Source organism: Delphinus delphis, chromosome 9 (genome assembly GCF_949987515.2).
Source record: "Delphinus delphis chromosome 9, mDelDel1.2, whole genome shotgun sequence".
Lineage (NCBI taxonomy): Eukaryota > Metazoa > Chordata > Mammalia > Artiodactyla > Delphinidae > Delphinus > Delphinus delphis.
The window spans coordinates 26,013,491-26,030,586 of NC_082691.1; the positions used below are offsets into that span (position 1 = coordinate 26,013,491).

Here is a 17,096-nt window from a genome sequence, read left to right on the forward strand (position 1 = left end):
TTTCCAACTGACCTTTAAAGTCTGCCCAAGAACAGTGAAATTGATTGAAAAGGGACTCATCTCTTCTTCCCTCTACAACTGTTTTCCGAGTTGTTCACAAAAAATGGCACTGAGGAAAGTCAGGGGATGGAAGAAGTATGTACAGGGCAATAAATCCATGAAATAGAGTTTTAAATTTGGCTTGGACTTTTTAGAATGATTTAGGACTGACCATGGCCACGACCATCATAATTAAATTTATGTGAAAGAATGTGATTATTTAAAAATCATAACTCCTAATTCATTATATACCAATAAATGCCCAGAGCCCATTATTATTAATTTTTGACAAATGATTTTTTAAACCTATTTCAATGTGACTTTTCTCAACCACTGCTCCACGAAACAATTATTTTCAATGGTGTCTATGTTTCCAAGCACAATGGTGATTTATCCCAAATCCCACTGTTACATATCATCTCTACTACTAACACCCCAGTCCACATCACTCTCGTCTCTTGCCTAAATTACTGAAGCAATCATTCAGTTGATTCCCGTTTTGGCCCTTTGTCAGGAGTTCTGGCTATTTTTCATAATGCGGCCAGAGTCATCCGGTTAAAATTTAAGTCAGACAGATCATTTAGTTCCCATCTTAGAATCCTACAACAGAGTCTGTCCCCTTTCAGAATAGAAGTGTAAATCCTTCCAGTTTCTACTAGGCTTATGGAATTTTAGCCCAGTTGCTCTCTAACCTTGCTCATTCTGTACCAGCCACAATGATGCGCTGTTTCTTTTTTAACTTTTCAAGCACTCTCCCATCTCATGCCATTTTCATTTGCAGTTTCCTCTACCTAGAATGCTCTTTACAAGTATGTGCACGTGGCACATGCTGCTCCCTGACTTATTTCAGGTTCTCCTTAAATGTTACCTTAATATGTAAGATCTTCTCAGACCATTAAAAGATAAAATAGCAACATCCTCCTCCCTCTAACTCTGGGACATTTATCTCTCTAGCACTTACACAAACTAACTTACTATCCCCACCTACTTTTTTTTTTTTTTTTTTTTTTTTGCATTACACGGGCCTCTCACTGTTGTGGCCTCTCCCGTTGCAGAGCACAGGCTCCGGATGCACAGCCTCAGCGGCCATGGCTCACAGGCCTAGCTGCTCCGCGGCATGTGATATCTTCCCAGCCCGGGGCACGAACCTGTGTTCCCTGTATCGGCAAGCGGACTCTCAACCACTGCGCCATCAGGGAAGCCCCCCACCTACATTTTAATTTTGCTTGTTTTTGTTTCCTGGACATTAGTTCAATGGGGTCAGAGAATTTTGTTTTGTTTACTGGTATATCCACAGTGCCTAAAACTGTCCCTGGCACTAGTATACATTCAAATAAATAAAGGGATATTGAACAAATTAATATATAAAAGAAATCCAACTTCAGGCTTGGTGACTTTGTTTGCTAACAGTGCAACAAGAAATAAGTCTTCTGCTGTAATGTGTACTCCATTTAGGCATTTCCATTGAATTTAATCATGCCCACACTGCAAAATGTCAGCTATTACCTTGTCCACTTGACACATCACATTTTGGAATTTGGGAGCAGTAGCCAACTCGGATGTTTGGATCAGTGGTAAAACACCACGGTGACTCAGCCCCATCTGGATTTCGGCAATAGTTTTCTCTTAGGTCCCTATTGAGAATAAACATGTTAATGTAAATTGCCAGGGTTTCTTACATTGGTGAAGTCAGTGTTATTACATTTCTAGAATCCTAGAATGTATGCATTCTATAAATAGAGCCCTACGTTTTAGATTTAGGATAGTTATAACAGTTTAGAATTCAGTATACACAACTGACACTGCCCACATTACTGAAATAAAATGCTGTCAGATGTCAGAATTCTTTTTCTTCCACAGACCTGGAGTTTCACACAAACACTACTGCTTCGTGAAAGAGAGAAATAGTACCACTTCATTCTTCTCACTCATTTTCAAGACGTGGACTCTCAACTGTTACAATTTTTAAAAACTGGTCTGTTATTACTTTTTCATGGACTGTATATAACGTAGAAACACATTCTCTTTACAGAAGAAAGGCTATTATAATTAGTAGTCTTTAATTTCTCTTGTTTAAAAATGAAGTTCCACCTATTCAAACATTTGCCACAAAACACATGACAGATATTTCTTCTTTAAATTCTGTATTTCTTTGATTTATTTAATTCACTACATAGATTTCTTTTAATTCCAACGTAGTTCTTTCTTGATTTAGAGATTACAACATGCAATTTTATATTTCTGTAAAATTAAATCCTAATTACAATATAGATAACCTAACTATAGAAAAAGTTGTCAATGTAATACATGTACTTCCTTTATTTTACCAATGATATAGTTAGACATTTAGAGTTCACAATAAGAAAAAAGTCTAAACTAATATTATCTGTATATAAAAGGATTTTACCTTAATGCAAGGTTCACGTTAAATAAAATGTGAAATTTATGATTTGCTCTCCTGATAATGCTCTCTAATTTGGAGAAAGCATGTACTTTCTTTTCGTAAATCCCTGCTAATAATTTAACAAAATTAATATTCAGTCTATTGGAAGGTACATTATTTATTTCATTTAGGCCCAATTAAAAATACTACACTTTTATTACTATCCAAATTGACCATTAGAAACTGAAAAGTTTTTAAAGAAGAAGCTTGAGTTTGATTATAAAATCAACAGGTAATAGTTTATCTAGCCAAAATAGGTCCTGACACAACTGTTATTTAAGGCTGTAAGAACAGTGAATGCCAATAGCTAAGGCCATTGTATAGCAAATATTCTTATTTATAACCTATATTCAAGCCTTTACCCTTCTTATAAAATTATTAACTGGAATGATGAAGAAAATCTTTTCTTTCTTCTGACCAATTTATACTCATGTTTAAAAAAACTGTCAGTACAAAATACGTGCATTGAATTTTACATAAAGTGTACGCAAATTTGCAATTTTAGATGAATAATTGGTTAAATTATTTCAAGTTGTTAATTTAAGGCAAGATAATTAAACAGAGATCTGAGGCTATCAAAAATCTTAGTTTAGGCCTGCGTTTATAATCTATATCGAGAAGCACCTCATTAATCTAGATTAAGCAAGAATGAGAGTCAAGGTTTGCTCAAATATTTTTTCTAAGTTCTTTCCCTTCACTTGAAGAGAGAAGTGTTTATAATTATTAAATCGAATTAATGATTATATGATTCATGTACATTCACCACAGGCAGTATTGTTCAGTTATAGTGTTTTTGTTTTGTTTTGTTTTGTTTTGATTGGAGTAAAATTGCTTTACAATGTTGTGTTAGTTTCTGCTGTATAATGAAGTGAATTATCTATATGTATACCTGTATCCCCTCCCCCTTGGACCTCCCTCCCTCCCTCCCTGCCCCCCACATCTCGTTCATCACAGAGCACCGAGCTGAGCTCCCTGTGCTATACAGCAGATTCCCACTAACTATCTATTTGACACATGATAGTGTATTTATGTCAAACCTAATCTCCCAATTTGTCCCACCCTCCCCTTCCCACCCTGTGTCCACATGTCCGTTCTCTACATCTACGTCTACGTCTCTATTCCTGCCCTACAAATAGTGTTTTAAGGATCGTCATTTGTAAAGAGTCTCAGTTTTGGGGCATATCGTGTTTAGTACAACCAGAGATACCCAACCAGTATTCCATTCTCTGCTAGCCCACAAACAGTAAAGGCATCAATACTCTGAGTAAAATGTTGAGTCAGATTTTATCAGTTTTATAACACAGCTCACTTTTTGGTTGTTTTGACATTTATGTTTGGTTACCTTGACCAAATAACCAATTAAGAAAGAATGGCTTAAATTCCAATAACATGTAAGCTAAACTTTTGATCATTTTTAATTGTGAAATGTGTGGATTCAATTTCTATAATTATTATCTTTTTTCTTACAGATGAGGTTCATTTGGGTACTTACACATACACAATCTCTAACTTGAGTATTACCAGTCATTAGAAGTTGACAAAAAGTGTGCATGGCACTGACAGTCTCCTTTGTCTCCCTTAACTATTCGTTTCTCATTTTCTTTTCTCTCTCTACTTTTATGTTTATTTCTGAGGTATGAAACACATGGGTCAAAAATAGAGAGTGAATTGGTGTGAAGAAAATGAAGGAAATAAACCCCAGAGTGGCAACTCTAAATTTGTTATTATAAAATAATTTTAAAAACATAACAGATGAATATTTACTGTCTAAGCAAAGAACTCTGAATTGGCTTTTAAAATCTAAAAATAAAATAAAAAGCATAGACTATATCCCCTCTCCAGTGGATGGGCCAACTAATGTTCATAGTTCTCCATCTTGAAATGTTAAGCTCTCTTATTAAAAGCCAGTTACATAAAGGCAATATATGTTATTTATAGGTGCTATTTCAGCAAAGCCACTATGAATGACACGTGTGTTATAAATTTTAAAAGCAATCATTTTATGTTCCTAATAACAAGGTGGGCAATTTAAAAACACATGGCATTGTGGCTGTCTGTCTAACAAAAGTCAAGTGGTGAAGAAAAGCAGCCATGGAGAAGAACATAACAGCTATGTAATTGATATTCAAGGGCAGTTTCTTCCGCTTGGTTCATCTAAACAGCTGTTGTATTTCCCCACTTTTTAAAGAAAATTTAGAAACAATAAAAATCACTCATTCAAAATTTTAAAAATAATTTTTTTCAAGGCTGAAAACTCATCAGTTTACAATGTTGGTTGAAATCAAGGTGTGCCTTGTAATCTCCCCTAAAGTTAATATGAAAATTTAAGAAGGCACTAGTTTGAAACTTGCCTGGTTATCATTACCACTAATAGGTTTATTAAATAGACCTGCAAGAGCAAAGCTGTGATCAGAAACCTAGGGATGTGTTTCCCAAAGCATGGATGGTACATCAACCATCTGATTCAGAATCACCAAGAGTGCTTGTTAAAATGTATTATTTCAAGTCCAAATTTCAGACCTGAGCAATCAAAGTCTCTGGGGGGATGTATCTGCCTTTTCATTGCTGAATTTTCCCTAGGCACACTAAAGTTTAAGGATCACTCACACAGAAATTAGTAAAAAGCAACCACTCTGCCTCATTTCCCCCAGGGCCTACTGAAATTTATATTTCTCTAATTTACTCACTTGCACTTGAAATTTTCAGGAGTTATGTCATGCTGGTGAGGATACTGGGAATCCCAACGCTGACAGGGAATTCCATTCCAAATGGTATTGATGATACCCCGGTAACCTTCTCCTTGACCTTGAATGCATTCAGTTGTTTCCATAGGGACATCCGTGTCATTCATAGTACTGTGAGCTATTGGTAAAAAGAAATATAAATTTAAATAAAATATTTCAATCTGTCATCTACCTCTTAGTGTTCACTTGCATTTTATTAGCAGGGTTTTCTGTCACATAATTTTTATAATAATTGAATGGAATAAAAAATTCAATTTATCACTACTGTCTCACTCAAACGAAAGGAGGAATTAACATGGTGGACTCAACCATAGAATTTCTCTACTTATAAAAAGAACATTCTGGCTTGACTTTATCTAGACCTGTTTTAAAAAGCATCATTTAATAATATTTAAATTTCCTGGATCTATCTACTCATTATTAACAATAGGTGTAAAATCTCTCTATTTATTAATGCTTAAGTATTGCGTATATGTTTTTTAAAAATCACTTTTCTTACTTTTGAAATTGGAAAACATCTACAAATAATATAGTGACCAAGTGGGGAAATTTTAGCACTGTGCCGTAAGTTTGACCATTAAAAAAAGTACGAAAAAGAAAATTAATGCTAGTCTAGAGAACAGAGTTATTTTTTAAAAATCAGTTTGTCACTATTACTATCTCCATTCCAGTTCTTTTCATTCAAACACTAAATTAGTTTATTCTTGAAAAATTCTTTAAAGGCATTTTACTTCCGTATGTCACTATAACTTATACGTGCCAAATATACAGTATTTCTGAAATTACTATACAATTACTCCTAAAATTAGTTTATTTAAATAGTTAAAAAGTTGGTAATGGTATTAACCGTGGTTTTCCTCTAAAATAATAAATATATTCTAAGCTGATATGTTACATTTTTCTTCTTAATCAACTTGTTGGCATTTAAGAAATATTACTTGCTTCTGGGCAGATTTATTTGATGCCTTTTTCCTAGTCCAACTGCAGTGCTTTACCATACTTCATGAAGATCCTGAAAATCTCAGTAAGAAAATTTTTAAAGTACAAAATTAAATTTACCACAACTTGAACTCTTGTCTTTTGTCTTAAGGTTTACTCACTTGCATAAAATATAACTCAAAACATTCTGGAGCAACTAAAATTCATATACCTTCTCAAAACATTCATGAAAATGTTTGTTTCCATGTAAACTCCCCAATTACCTTTATAACCTAAATGGTTATTCAAGGTGCCTCTGCATAAAACTCAAGTTGACAGCCTCTAGGATAGTTTAAGAAGTGAATAAATAAATGTCTTTGATTCACCCATTCTGGAATTCGGTGCATCATTTCTCCAAAGGAGAGGTTAGAATTAGACATGCCTTCAGAGGCTAGGGATGTCTATAATAGTGTTCCATATTTAATGGTGTAAATTCTTTTAAAGTGGCTCTTTAACTTTATTTTAAATTTCTTTCTTTCTTACAAATAATTACTACCTTATGTGGCTGAATGCTTTATTTCATTGAGTCCCATGCAAACTAAGTAGAGCCTAAGTTTGGAGTTATTCTGTGAAGTTTTGTGGGAAAAAAAGGATTAATTAATGACCATCCCAATCACTAGAATGTTTTATGTACAGATTTCCAAAAATTGCCCTTTTAATAACTCTTCTTTTTAAAAACAAATCTCTTCTTCAGCTCATCTTAAAATGTGTTTTTATTTCTTATGTATCTACTTTAGGGAATAGAAATGCAGCTCAGAAATATCCTAAATTAAAAGGAAATTCAAATGGACATGAGAAAATGTCCAGAGATTGACCTATAGAATGGTTATTGAGAGTTGATGGCTTAGAGAATTTATATGTATTGATATTTGTAATATATATTGATTTAGGAAGAACAAAACTTTTGGACTGAGAGAAATGACTTCTATAGAAGAAGTTGGTGCTGTTTAACCAAGTTCATTACGATTTTAATATTACCTGAAGTTCTTTGATGAAATAGAAAATAAGATGGATTTCATAGGTTCTGAGGGTTAGAACTATATTTCATTAAAACAAATGCTACTAAGCTATTTTTCTGATGATTTGAGTTGATTGTTACATGATTTGAGGAAAATGAGTATGTGTGGGAAGTCTTTAAAGGGTGACAACTGTAAAACAGGAAAAAGTTCAAGCTTGTACTGACATATATCATTCTAATTGTAAAACTATAATGTGAAAGAAGACAAAACGAATGTCCCCAGGAATCTATCAATTGATTAGCTTAACATTTTAAGAAGAAAAGTTTTGATTCCCCCACTTCTTGGGTACAAGCTCCTGGGCAGCAAATTTGTGACCTCAGTTAGGACTCAGAATACTGACAATGGGAGGAAGGTCAGAGTTAGGGCAGCCAGAGCAAAAGCACTTCCACTAATCACAGATTTCATTGCCTGACTTGGGTACTACAGCTCTCTTACTTTCTTAGTTATTTGTGTGTGTTTTGTTTTATTCGTGTATTACTGATCCATTCTTCTCAGTACTGTTTTAGCACTGTGAACTTGTAACCAAAGGATCCAGTCTTGATGAGTCAACCAGGGCCACCTTTGGCTAGATATGGGCCTATCACATTTCACTAAGTATCTAGTTCAAGGCTAAGCCCATCAGAGATTAACACACCGAGCTCCTTGGACTCTAGTATGATTTTCCATACATCAACCTAAACAATGAAAAAAGAGGAATGATACAATTTAAAAGCTAGTAGAAGATTAAAATTTTTCTAATTTAAGGGTAAAGTTTTCAAATTTTAGGAGTCCCTGTGAAAAGAAATATCTATATTACAAAAACCTTAGGTCAGAGAAAAGAGTACCTATATAAGAATACTGAGGAAAATATTTCACTGCTGATTGATACACTAAAATTTCAGTGTCAAGTTCAGAGATCTGAATTGTTGTACTAACTTTGCATCTCAACTGCAGAGGTTCCCAGCAAGATTTAATTAAAGAATCTTTCACTTTAAAAGTGAAATCCTCATTTGAACAATTATGTCAAAGATTTTTTTCTAAACTTTCATTATTATATTTTAAAACTTATGATATAAACTTATTTTAAGGGGGTCACTAAATATTCACTAAAAGACAATGTAAGTTAAAATGGTTAGATTGAAAACCAAAATTTTGGATTTGGATTAAATAATTTGGATTATTTAACAGATTCTAATTTGGAGGTGGAAACTAGAACCTTTTGAAATTACAAAAATTACAGAATACAAAGAATTACTGCACATTAATAAAATACAATATTGTACAGAATAAATACAAATTTTCATTAGGCCTTGCTATAAACTGAATGTTTGTGTCTTCCTCAAATTCATATGTTGAAATCCTAATCCCCATGTTATGGTATTAGGAGTTGGACCCTTTGGTAAATGTTTAGGTTGTAAGGGCAAAGCCTTCATAAATGGGATTAGTACCCTTATAAAAGAGACCCTGCAGAGCTTCCTTGCTCCTTCTACCATATGAGGACACAGGGCAAAGTGTGAACCATCTGTGAACCAGGAATCAGGCTCTCTCCAGACACCAAACCTGCTGTCACCTTGATCTTGGACTTCTCAGCCTCCAGATCTATGTGAAATACATTTCTGTTGTTTAGAATCCACCCTGTCTTTGGTATCCTGTTATAGTAGCCTGAGCTGACTAAGTCAGGCCCTATCAAGATGTAAAGAATCTAAATAATATTATTATTTTTGTCTCATTTTAATAAGCATCTGTAACTTTGAAATATATAACTAAAACAACTTGACAATGTTACTTATTGTTGTGTTTTAATTCAGTGGAAATATTTATTTTGATTTTAACTACAAACTAGCAGTATTCACATAGTATTTTTCTTTATTTAAAAAGTACCCTCTGAAGTTAGTGCATCTGTATTTATCCCATTTCACATTCAGCTGCTAAAAGTAACCCCATAAACAAAAGCTACATAATTCTGGTGGTAATGTATAGAATAAATAATATAGGCAAAAAAAGATATATTAGTACAACAAGGTAACTACAGTTTTCATCAATTAGTAAGAGTTATTTTGCGACTTCATGCAGCTGTTTAATAAATATTATCTGATGGGGACCATGATGAATGATTTGTCCATAGACCATTTAACTTTGATATAAATGTCTGATCTTTGTTGCCTGCTTGAATACTTATGATTCGAACAAAAGGAATTATTCCTGAACCGCAATAAAACAGACTCCTTCAGCTGTCCCACTATATAAACATCAAAATTTGGTGCCAAAACAAAACAAATGTTTCATGCCAATTGATTGGGAAAGGGCTATTAAATGTTGGGAAAGCTATTCCTTTGGACTTAATACTTAAACATGAGACCTGAAAAAGGGAAGGCTCTGAAGAGTCTCCAGTGGCCTAGTGAAGAGTTAAAGAAACACAGAAACATCCCCAATATCAGCTGAAGATTATCAAGTTTAGCCAAAGCAACATGTTTTTAAAATACTGCATCCCCGCATCCACAAATGTTTTTGCAAGTATGTCTACCAAGCTCACAGTGAAAATACCAGGAACTCTTCTGAGAGTTCCTCACAAAACATTTTGCCAGGGGTGTCAGTGGTGGTCACCCTTTGGAAGCAGATGCAAAGATATTTATATGATCCTCAGTGGCCTGTGAGTGAAGGAATGTTTTTCTTTCATGACTGACATGAAGTTTTCTATTTGGAAATGCTTTAAAGAAAACAACATTTGCTCTTGAAATTTTTCACTGTCCTGTTAGAACATGATCAAATATAATGGTTACCTCTTGGAACACTAATTTCACTTTGCTGGTGTGGACCTGCTATGATCTGATTGCTCTACTATTTGGTAGAGAACTTTAAGGTTTGAATACATTTGTTGAGAGAATGAACATTAACTGTTATGTAATTGTTGGGAAGACCCTCTTGCCCCCTAACAGAAAGAGATCAACACAACAAGACAACATAGAATAAATCGAACCTTTTTCTCTATGAAAGACTAGCCAAATCCTTGCGGAGAGGCCACAAGGCCCTGACAGAGGTCCGTGAATGGCAACTGGAGAATGTGAGTGCAAATGTATATTACAGAAAACCACACCTAGGGATCCATAAGCTTTACATGGACAATAAGTAAATCCTTATGTTTACTGTCCCCTTAACCCTCCAAAAAACCTGGATTTCTTAGTGGTGACAAGCTATTGCTATTCTTTTGCCTGTAGTTAAGAACAATACCTGATTATTCTTGGAATAATTCAACCCAACCCACTTCTTATTCCCAGCTACTGAAGAGCAACTGAAATATAGGATTTACTTTATGATGGTCCCTGGATATTTAGAACAGTGTGTAAAGCTACTCTCCCATCAACAGACTTGTGCTCTTTGGGCCACAGAGGGCAGGATCAGGCTCAATGTAAATTTAAAGAGCTTCTTGTTTTAAAATTGATGTGGGAAAATAGTATAAAGACCTCCAAAGCACAAACCTCAAATTGCTTGCACGTTTTCTTTCCATGTGGACCTGGGATTCCTGTCTGAAACTTTTCTCTGGACTTTATCCAAGACGTTTCTGGTATAAAATACTCAAAAGACAAGACTTTCATGAAAGGTCTTCAATCCTATACTCTTACTCCTTAGAAGATGACTTGGAAAAGACCTCCAATACAAGATCTTTCCCTTGAGAAAGGATATTGATAGCATTGTTTTTTCCTGACACAGAATACAATAAGAGGATTATATTTCTATGAATCTCTGTTCTGGCCTTGGATGAATTAATAAAATTTAGAGAAATAATCAGCTTTCTTTAAGAAAGAAAATAATTTGCTAAAATTATTTTCCCAACACACAAAGACACTGAAGTTTAAAATGTTACATATTCCTTTAAAATGATGCCAGTGTACACTAGTTACTAGGAGGAAGGATTATTTTTATGTAGTACCAATGGCAACATATCTTCTTAAGCTACTGTAACAAAATAAGACTGGGTGACTTAAACAACAGTAATATATTTTCTCATAATTCTGGGAGCTGTAAAGTCCAAGATTAAGGTGGCAGCCAATGGTTCCTGGTGAGAGTTCTCTTCCTGGCTTGTAGATGTAGGTATAGACATACCTTTCTGCTATGTCCTCATATGGTATGGAGAGAGAGATCACTCTCATCCTCTACTTATAAGACTACAAATCCCATTGGATTAGGATCCCGCCATTGTACTTCATTATCCTTTATTATCTACTAAAAGCCCTAGCTCCAAATGCATTCAGGGCTTAGAATTCAATATATGAATTGTGGGTGCTGGGGAGCACAATTCAGTCCACAATGATAATTTTGATAGAAATCTTAACTATCAAAGATCTGCCTCGGCCACACTTCTGCAGTGGAGAGTTGTTCAACAGGTAATAAAGTTTCAGTTATGCAAGATGAATAAGTTTTAGAGATCTACTATGTATAGTAGATCTACTATACTATGTTGTACATAGTACCTATAGTTAGCAATACTGTGTTGTATACTAAACAGTTGTTAAGAGAGTTGTATTCTTACCACACACACACAAAGGCAAGAGGGGGCAGGAGGAAATGTTTGCAGGTGATGAATATGGTTATAATCTTTGATTGTGGAGATGGATTCATGGGTGTATGCATATGTTCAAACCTATCAAACTGTGTACATTAAATATGTGATGTTTTGACATATCAATTATACCTCAGTAAAGCTCTTAAAAATATAAAATGGCTGTGGACACTTACATATCTAGAAGTTTAAAAAATAAGAAGGAAAAGAAAGAGGAAGTGAAAAATAAGGTAAAATATGACAAGATTTGTTTATTTTGTTGAATGAAAAGCCATCAAGACATCAAGCAATGAAGGAACAAGACTAGCTCATGGAAGCATGAAAACTGACAATGAGTTGAGGTGATGGGAAGAAGGTATGAAGCAAATCTTCCTGGTTGGCAATGTTTGGGAAAAGCCAAGTTTTCATATGAAAATCAAGAAGCATAGAAGAAATTCCAGGAGACACTAAAAGAAAATGAAAACTACCACTGAGCAGGAAGGTAACCGTGGTTCATTCAACAAAGACTTATTGAACTCCTGTCACGTGCAAGGCAATGTGGTAACTCTGTGGAATACAAAAACGACCTGGTCCTTACTCTTTTGGAGCTTACAAATTTTGATAGAGACAGCTATTAACCAAATAACTTCAGAAATAAATGTAAAAACCAAATTCTGAGAAGTACATGGAAGGAGAGGTTTATGTTGCTATAAATATACAATAAGGAATTTGACCGAGTCAGGGGAAGTCAAATGAAGAAATGATAACTGACTTGAAATTTGAACAATGGGTAGCTGTCAACTAGGTGAGGAAGGAAGAGGAAATTTTTCAGGGGAGAGGAGATGGCAGGGGTGAAGGAACTATAATGAGAATATGGAAAATATGAGGTACAGGGAGAAAACTATTCTGGCTGGAACAGAGAGCATGGAGAGAAATGTATATGAGGCTAAAGATAGGGGTGGAGGAGTAAAGGATGGTTTTGTTTTGTCTGTGTCCTAAGATCAAAGAAAATGATTAAAGAGTTTTAAACTGTTGTGTATGTGTGTGGTATGCTAGGCATAGGGAATGATATATTCAGATTTTTTTTTAAATGTCATCCTGTTTGCAGTGTGGAGAAGGGATTGGAGGGAAAAGCTGGTGAACGTGGATATAGCTCCACTCAGAAGGCCACCCAAATATTCAAGATGAAAATAATGCTGTCTTGGATAAAGGAGACAGTGATGAAGTGAAATGGAGATTTGATAGATACATAGAAAATAAAATTGACAGGACTTAATGATGGATCAAATGTGAGGAGTGAAGGAAAGAGCATGTTTAGGATTGTTCTAGGCTTTTGGGTTTTAAACTGTGTAAATGGTGGTACCAATCATGCAAAAGAGAGCTTAAAAAAAGCAGATTAGACCATCCTATAGGATAAATGAAGGAAATCAGAGAAATAGATAATAAATGATAAAAGTCTCCAACCAGGCAAGTTGCCGGTGGTAAAAGGTGGGGAACAATTGGAACAGCCAACAGGTATATCCTAGCAGGTGTACTTTAATGGGACATCAGCCTTACACGTATGACATGTAGCAAGAAAGTTGTTCTCAGAGGGATACCTGGGGTTCCAGAGATCTTTTCAGGGATCTAGGAGGTCAAAACTGTTTTCATAACAATGCTAAGATGTCACTTGTCCTTTTTACAGTGGAATTTCCAGTTGCACTTGATGTATGATATCCCAAAAGACTGAATGCAGAAGCAAATATGAGACACTCAGCTATCGACTTCTAATTAAGGTAACATTAAAGAAATTTACAAAAAATCTAAAGCAACGTCATTGTCCTCCCTATTTTTCTGAAAAAAATAGTTATTTTTCTTTTAAAATGTTATATTTATTAATATCCAATGAGCTTATTATTTTTAATGAATTAAATGTTTTTTAATTTATGGTTTAATTTCCAATACAGTAGATATTGATTCATGTAACCCATGCAGACAATTTGGGGTTCTCAATAATGTGTAAAGATATCTTCAGTCCAACTGATTTAAATACTCAATGGGATATCTAAGGGACATCAACCACAAGATAAGGGACATTAACCACAAGTTAGCTTTTCAGTTGCCAAATAGCTACTAAAGTTCACTTCAGAAAAGCACGATTAGTCCCAACAAATATTATTTCTCTCTGAAAAGCAGTGAACTAATGTATAGAACAAACTCTTATTCAGAATATGAAATTATTATTATAGGGGAAAACCATAAAAATATCAGTACTTCATTTAAGCACTGCATGGGACTTCCAATCTTGCTATATGTTTGCAGTGTCTTAAAATTTCATATTCTTGGAAGTCTGTTAAAAGTTACACAGCCAGAATATGTGTGGGCTGCTGCCATTTAGGTAGACATCACCTTCTGAAGAACATGGTGTGAAGGAGGACTGAGAAGGCCTGTCCCAGAATACCCTGCTACACACTTGTCAGGGGATGAGCAATGTTCATCCTTCACTTTCAGTGTTATACTAATTGTAAGATTGAAAGTTGGAAGCAAAGTGACAAGAATAAATTTGTAGTTCATTCAGCTTTTTAACAAATAAAAGGAATTGAGAGCAGTATTCAATTCTGGATCTGGTGTAAACAGCCCAGTGTCAAGGCAGTGTCAGCTTTTACTTTACTAGTTCATGCTAAAATTCTGAAATTTTAATTTTATCATAGATCTTGGTCTGTTTTGTTCACTTCTAGGAAAGTTCCCAGCAACTAGAAAAGCATGTGATGTATAAGAGCTATTCAACAAATATTTATTTAATGAATTCTGTAGAAAAGGGGCAAAAACTCATTATGCTCTCTCTATGCTTCCTGGGATTGCTACTATGTCCAAGGCTTCTGCTATCACATTCACTTATGACTCTGCATGACCTTCAGGGAAGACTGAACTTAGATGTACTTTGAGCACAAACATGAAGCACCTGCATCTCAATATAAGCAGAACCAAACTTATTATCTTTCTCCTCAAATTTATACCTCTCTTAAATATGTATCATCTACCCAATAACTTAGGAAGAATATTAGACTTTACCTTTTCCCTCTCATTTCCCACATTATCCAATTCATCATTATATATGGGACATTCTAACTCTTTAATATTGCTCACATCCTCCTCCACATTGTTTTGTCCCTGCTTACTGCCTTAGTTCACATTCTCTTTCTTACTTGCCTGTTAAAATGAACTCTTATCAGATGCACCGGCCTCCATGCTAATTACCCAGAATACATAGTAATTCTTCTGGACCAGTAGTCTTCAAATGTTGTTGGTTTCTTTAATTTGTTTTTGTTTTTGCTCCTGTTACTAAAATAATTTTGAAAAAATATTTATATTCCCTCTCTTGTTTTTAAAGTTGACATCTACATTTTTTGTGCTAAGTTTAAATAGCTGCAAAAGATGTGGTTTCTAGCATGTTTTAACTATCGATAGTTTTAAATTGAAAATTTTTATATCACTCTTCTAAATGGATTTAATGGACTCTAAATACCACAGTGATTTGATACCTGTACCTTTTTCTGGATAAAATGTACATTATCAAGTTCTTTTTCTCCTTGAATCATTTTTCCATTCCACTTTACCCACAGAATGTTATTTTAGTGTAATGTATTTTATTTTATGTTGGAGAATCTTTTATTCCTCACCTATCATACTTTCCTGAAAGATTTTTATATACTTAAATTTTTAAAAAATTTCTTGTGACCACAAAATTCTAAGAGATAAATGTACACTGTACTAAACACACACACAGCCACAAACACACAATTATACATATATATGTATACATGTTATGGATAGAGTTATACAATTATTAGCAGAACGTAAATGATAAACAGCATTAATATATAGTATTTTCAAAGGTCTCTTTGTTTAGTGTCCCCAGGACAGTGCACCACATTAATATTCAGGAAGGATTAGCAGTTTGGCTTTTTTCAATAAAGTAGCAAAGGGCAGTTGTCAATGGGCAGGGAGGAAGTTGAACTTGACTGACTCCTTGGGAACACATGCATCTCAAGCAGAAGACTTTGGAAAAGAATTCATATAGAAAACTAGGAGCTGGAATTTCAGCCCTTTAACCTATCCATGCCCATAAACCCCTAGGACAGTCTTTGTGTTCCCCGGGGTTTCATCGATACCGATTTGGAAGCTACTGTTCTAGATGACAAATCAGATAAGACCACTCTCCCTGCTTAATTTTTCGGTGTTTCTCATGGCAACTGGATGGGCTACTCTTGGATCTTACTTCATCTGCCTCACGTCAATCTTATTTTTCTTATCTTCTTCCATTTCTCTGTCTTTACCCCATCCCTACCCATATCAACCTAATTACCATGTCTTGAATATTGCCGTTCTGCTTCACCCATCATGTCTTTGCACACCTTTCTCACTGGCCTACCTAATCACATTTTGTACAATTGAAATAAGGATTATTGACAGTAGATGGAAAGCACCTTTCTGTAGATGTTAAATAAATGGTAGCAATTATAACCTTCTTATACAGTTATTATATAATTTTAAAAAAGAGTTTTAAAATTCCCCTTCAGCTTTAGAGGAGACAAGTGACACAATCATAAACTCTATTCTTTTCTTCAAACATATTGAAAACTCAGAATGAATTCAAGCAATTGGGACTGAGACAAAACCAGAAAGCTCACCGAAGAATCAAATGATACAAATAAAAAGTGACAATCAATATTCTCTTACAACTAGTGCATGTAAATATGTGTGTGGTATACAGAATTCTAATACACCCCTAAGATTCCTATCCACTGATGTAAACTCTGTAATCCCCTCCCCTTGTGTGCGGGTAGAACTTGTGAATATAATGGGAGAGCCACTCCTGTAATTAGTTTATGTTGTACCACAAAAGTGAAGAGACTTTGTAGACGTAGTTAAAGTTCCCAGTCAGTTGACCTGAAATTAATTAAAGGAAGACTTCCTTGGGTGGGCCTGACCTAATCAGGTGAGCTCTTTAAAAGCAGGTGCAGAGCCTTCTGCATTGAATCACAGTGTGGAGGCAAAAACTGACCAGTTATTTTTCAATCATTTCCCAAATAAAGATATACTATTTTCCCAGGAAAACAAAACACTGTTATTTTTACCTTTCACAACTCTGTGTTAAGGGGAAAGAAATTATATGGAAGTTCTAAAGGATATGATTTCTGAACAAGTCCTTTTGACATTCATTCCCAGTGCAGAATCTTGGGTAAAGTTGGCTTATAAAATTTTAATACCTTTGAAAAATATTCTTAATAAATAAATGGAAGAGGGTGCAGAGGTCAGAGGTTGAAAGTAACAGAAAGCTATCCTGTTGGCCTTGAAGAATTAAACTGCCATATTGT

The 17,096-nt window shown here is 34.7% G+C and overlaps 1 protein-coding gene across 3 annotated transcripts in view; it reads right to left on the reverse strand.

Moving 5' to 3' along the window:
* The window catches only part of HGF (hepatocyte growth factor), an 83,201-nt gene that overhangs the window by 28,734 nt on the left and 37,371 nt on the right, over positions 1–17,096 (reverse strand). For all 3 annotated transcript variants that reach the window (XM_060020336.1, XM_060020335.1, XM_060020337.1), the window contains 2 exons: positions 5,170–5,344; positions 1,546–1,673 (listed from right to left, as the gene is read on the reverse strand). In XM_060020336.1, the coding sequence (XP_059876319.1) occupies positions 1,546–1,673; positions 5,170–5,344 (303 nt within the window). The remainder of the gene's footprint in view (positions 1–1,545; positions 1,674–5,169; positions 5,345–17,096) is intronic.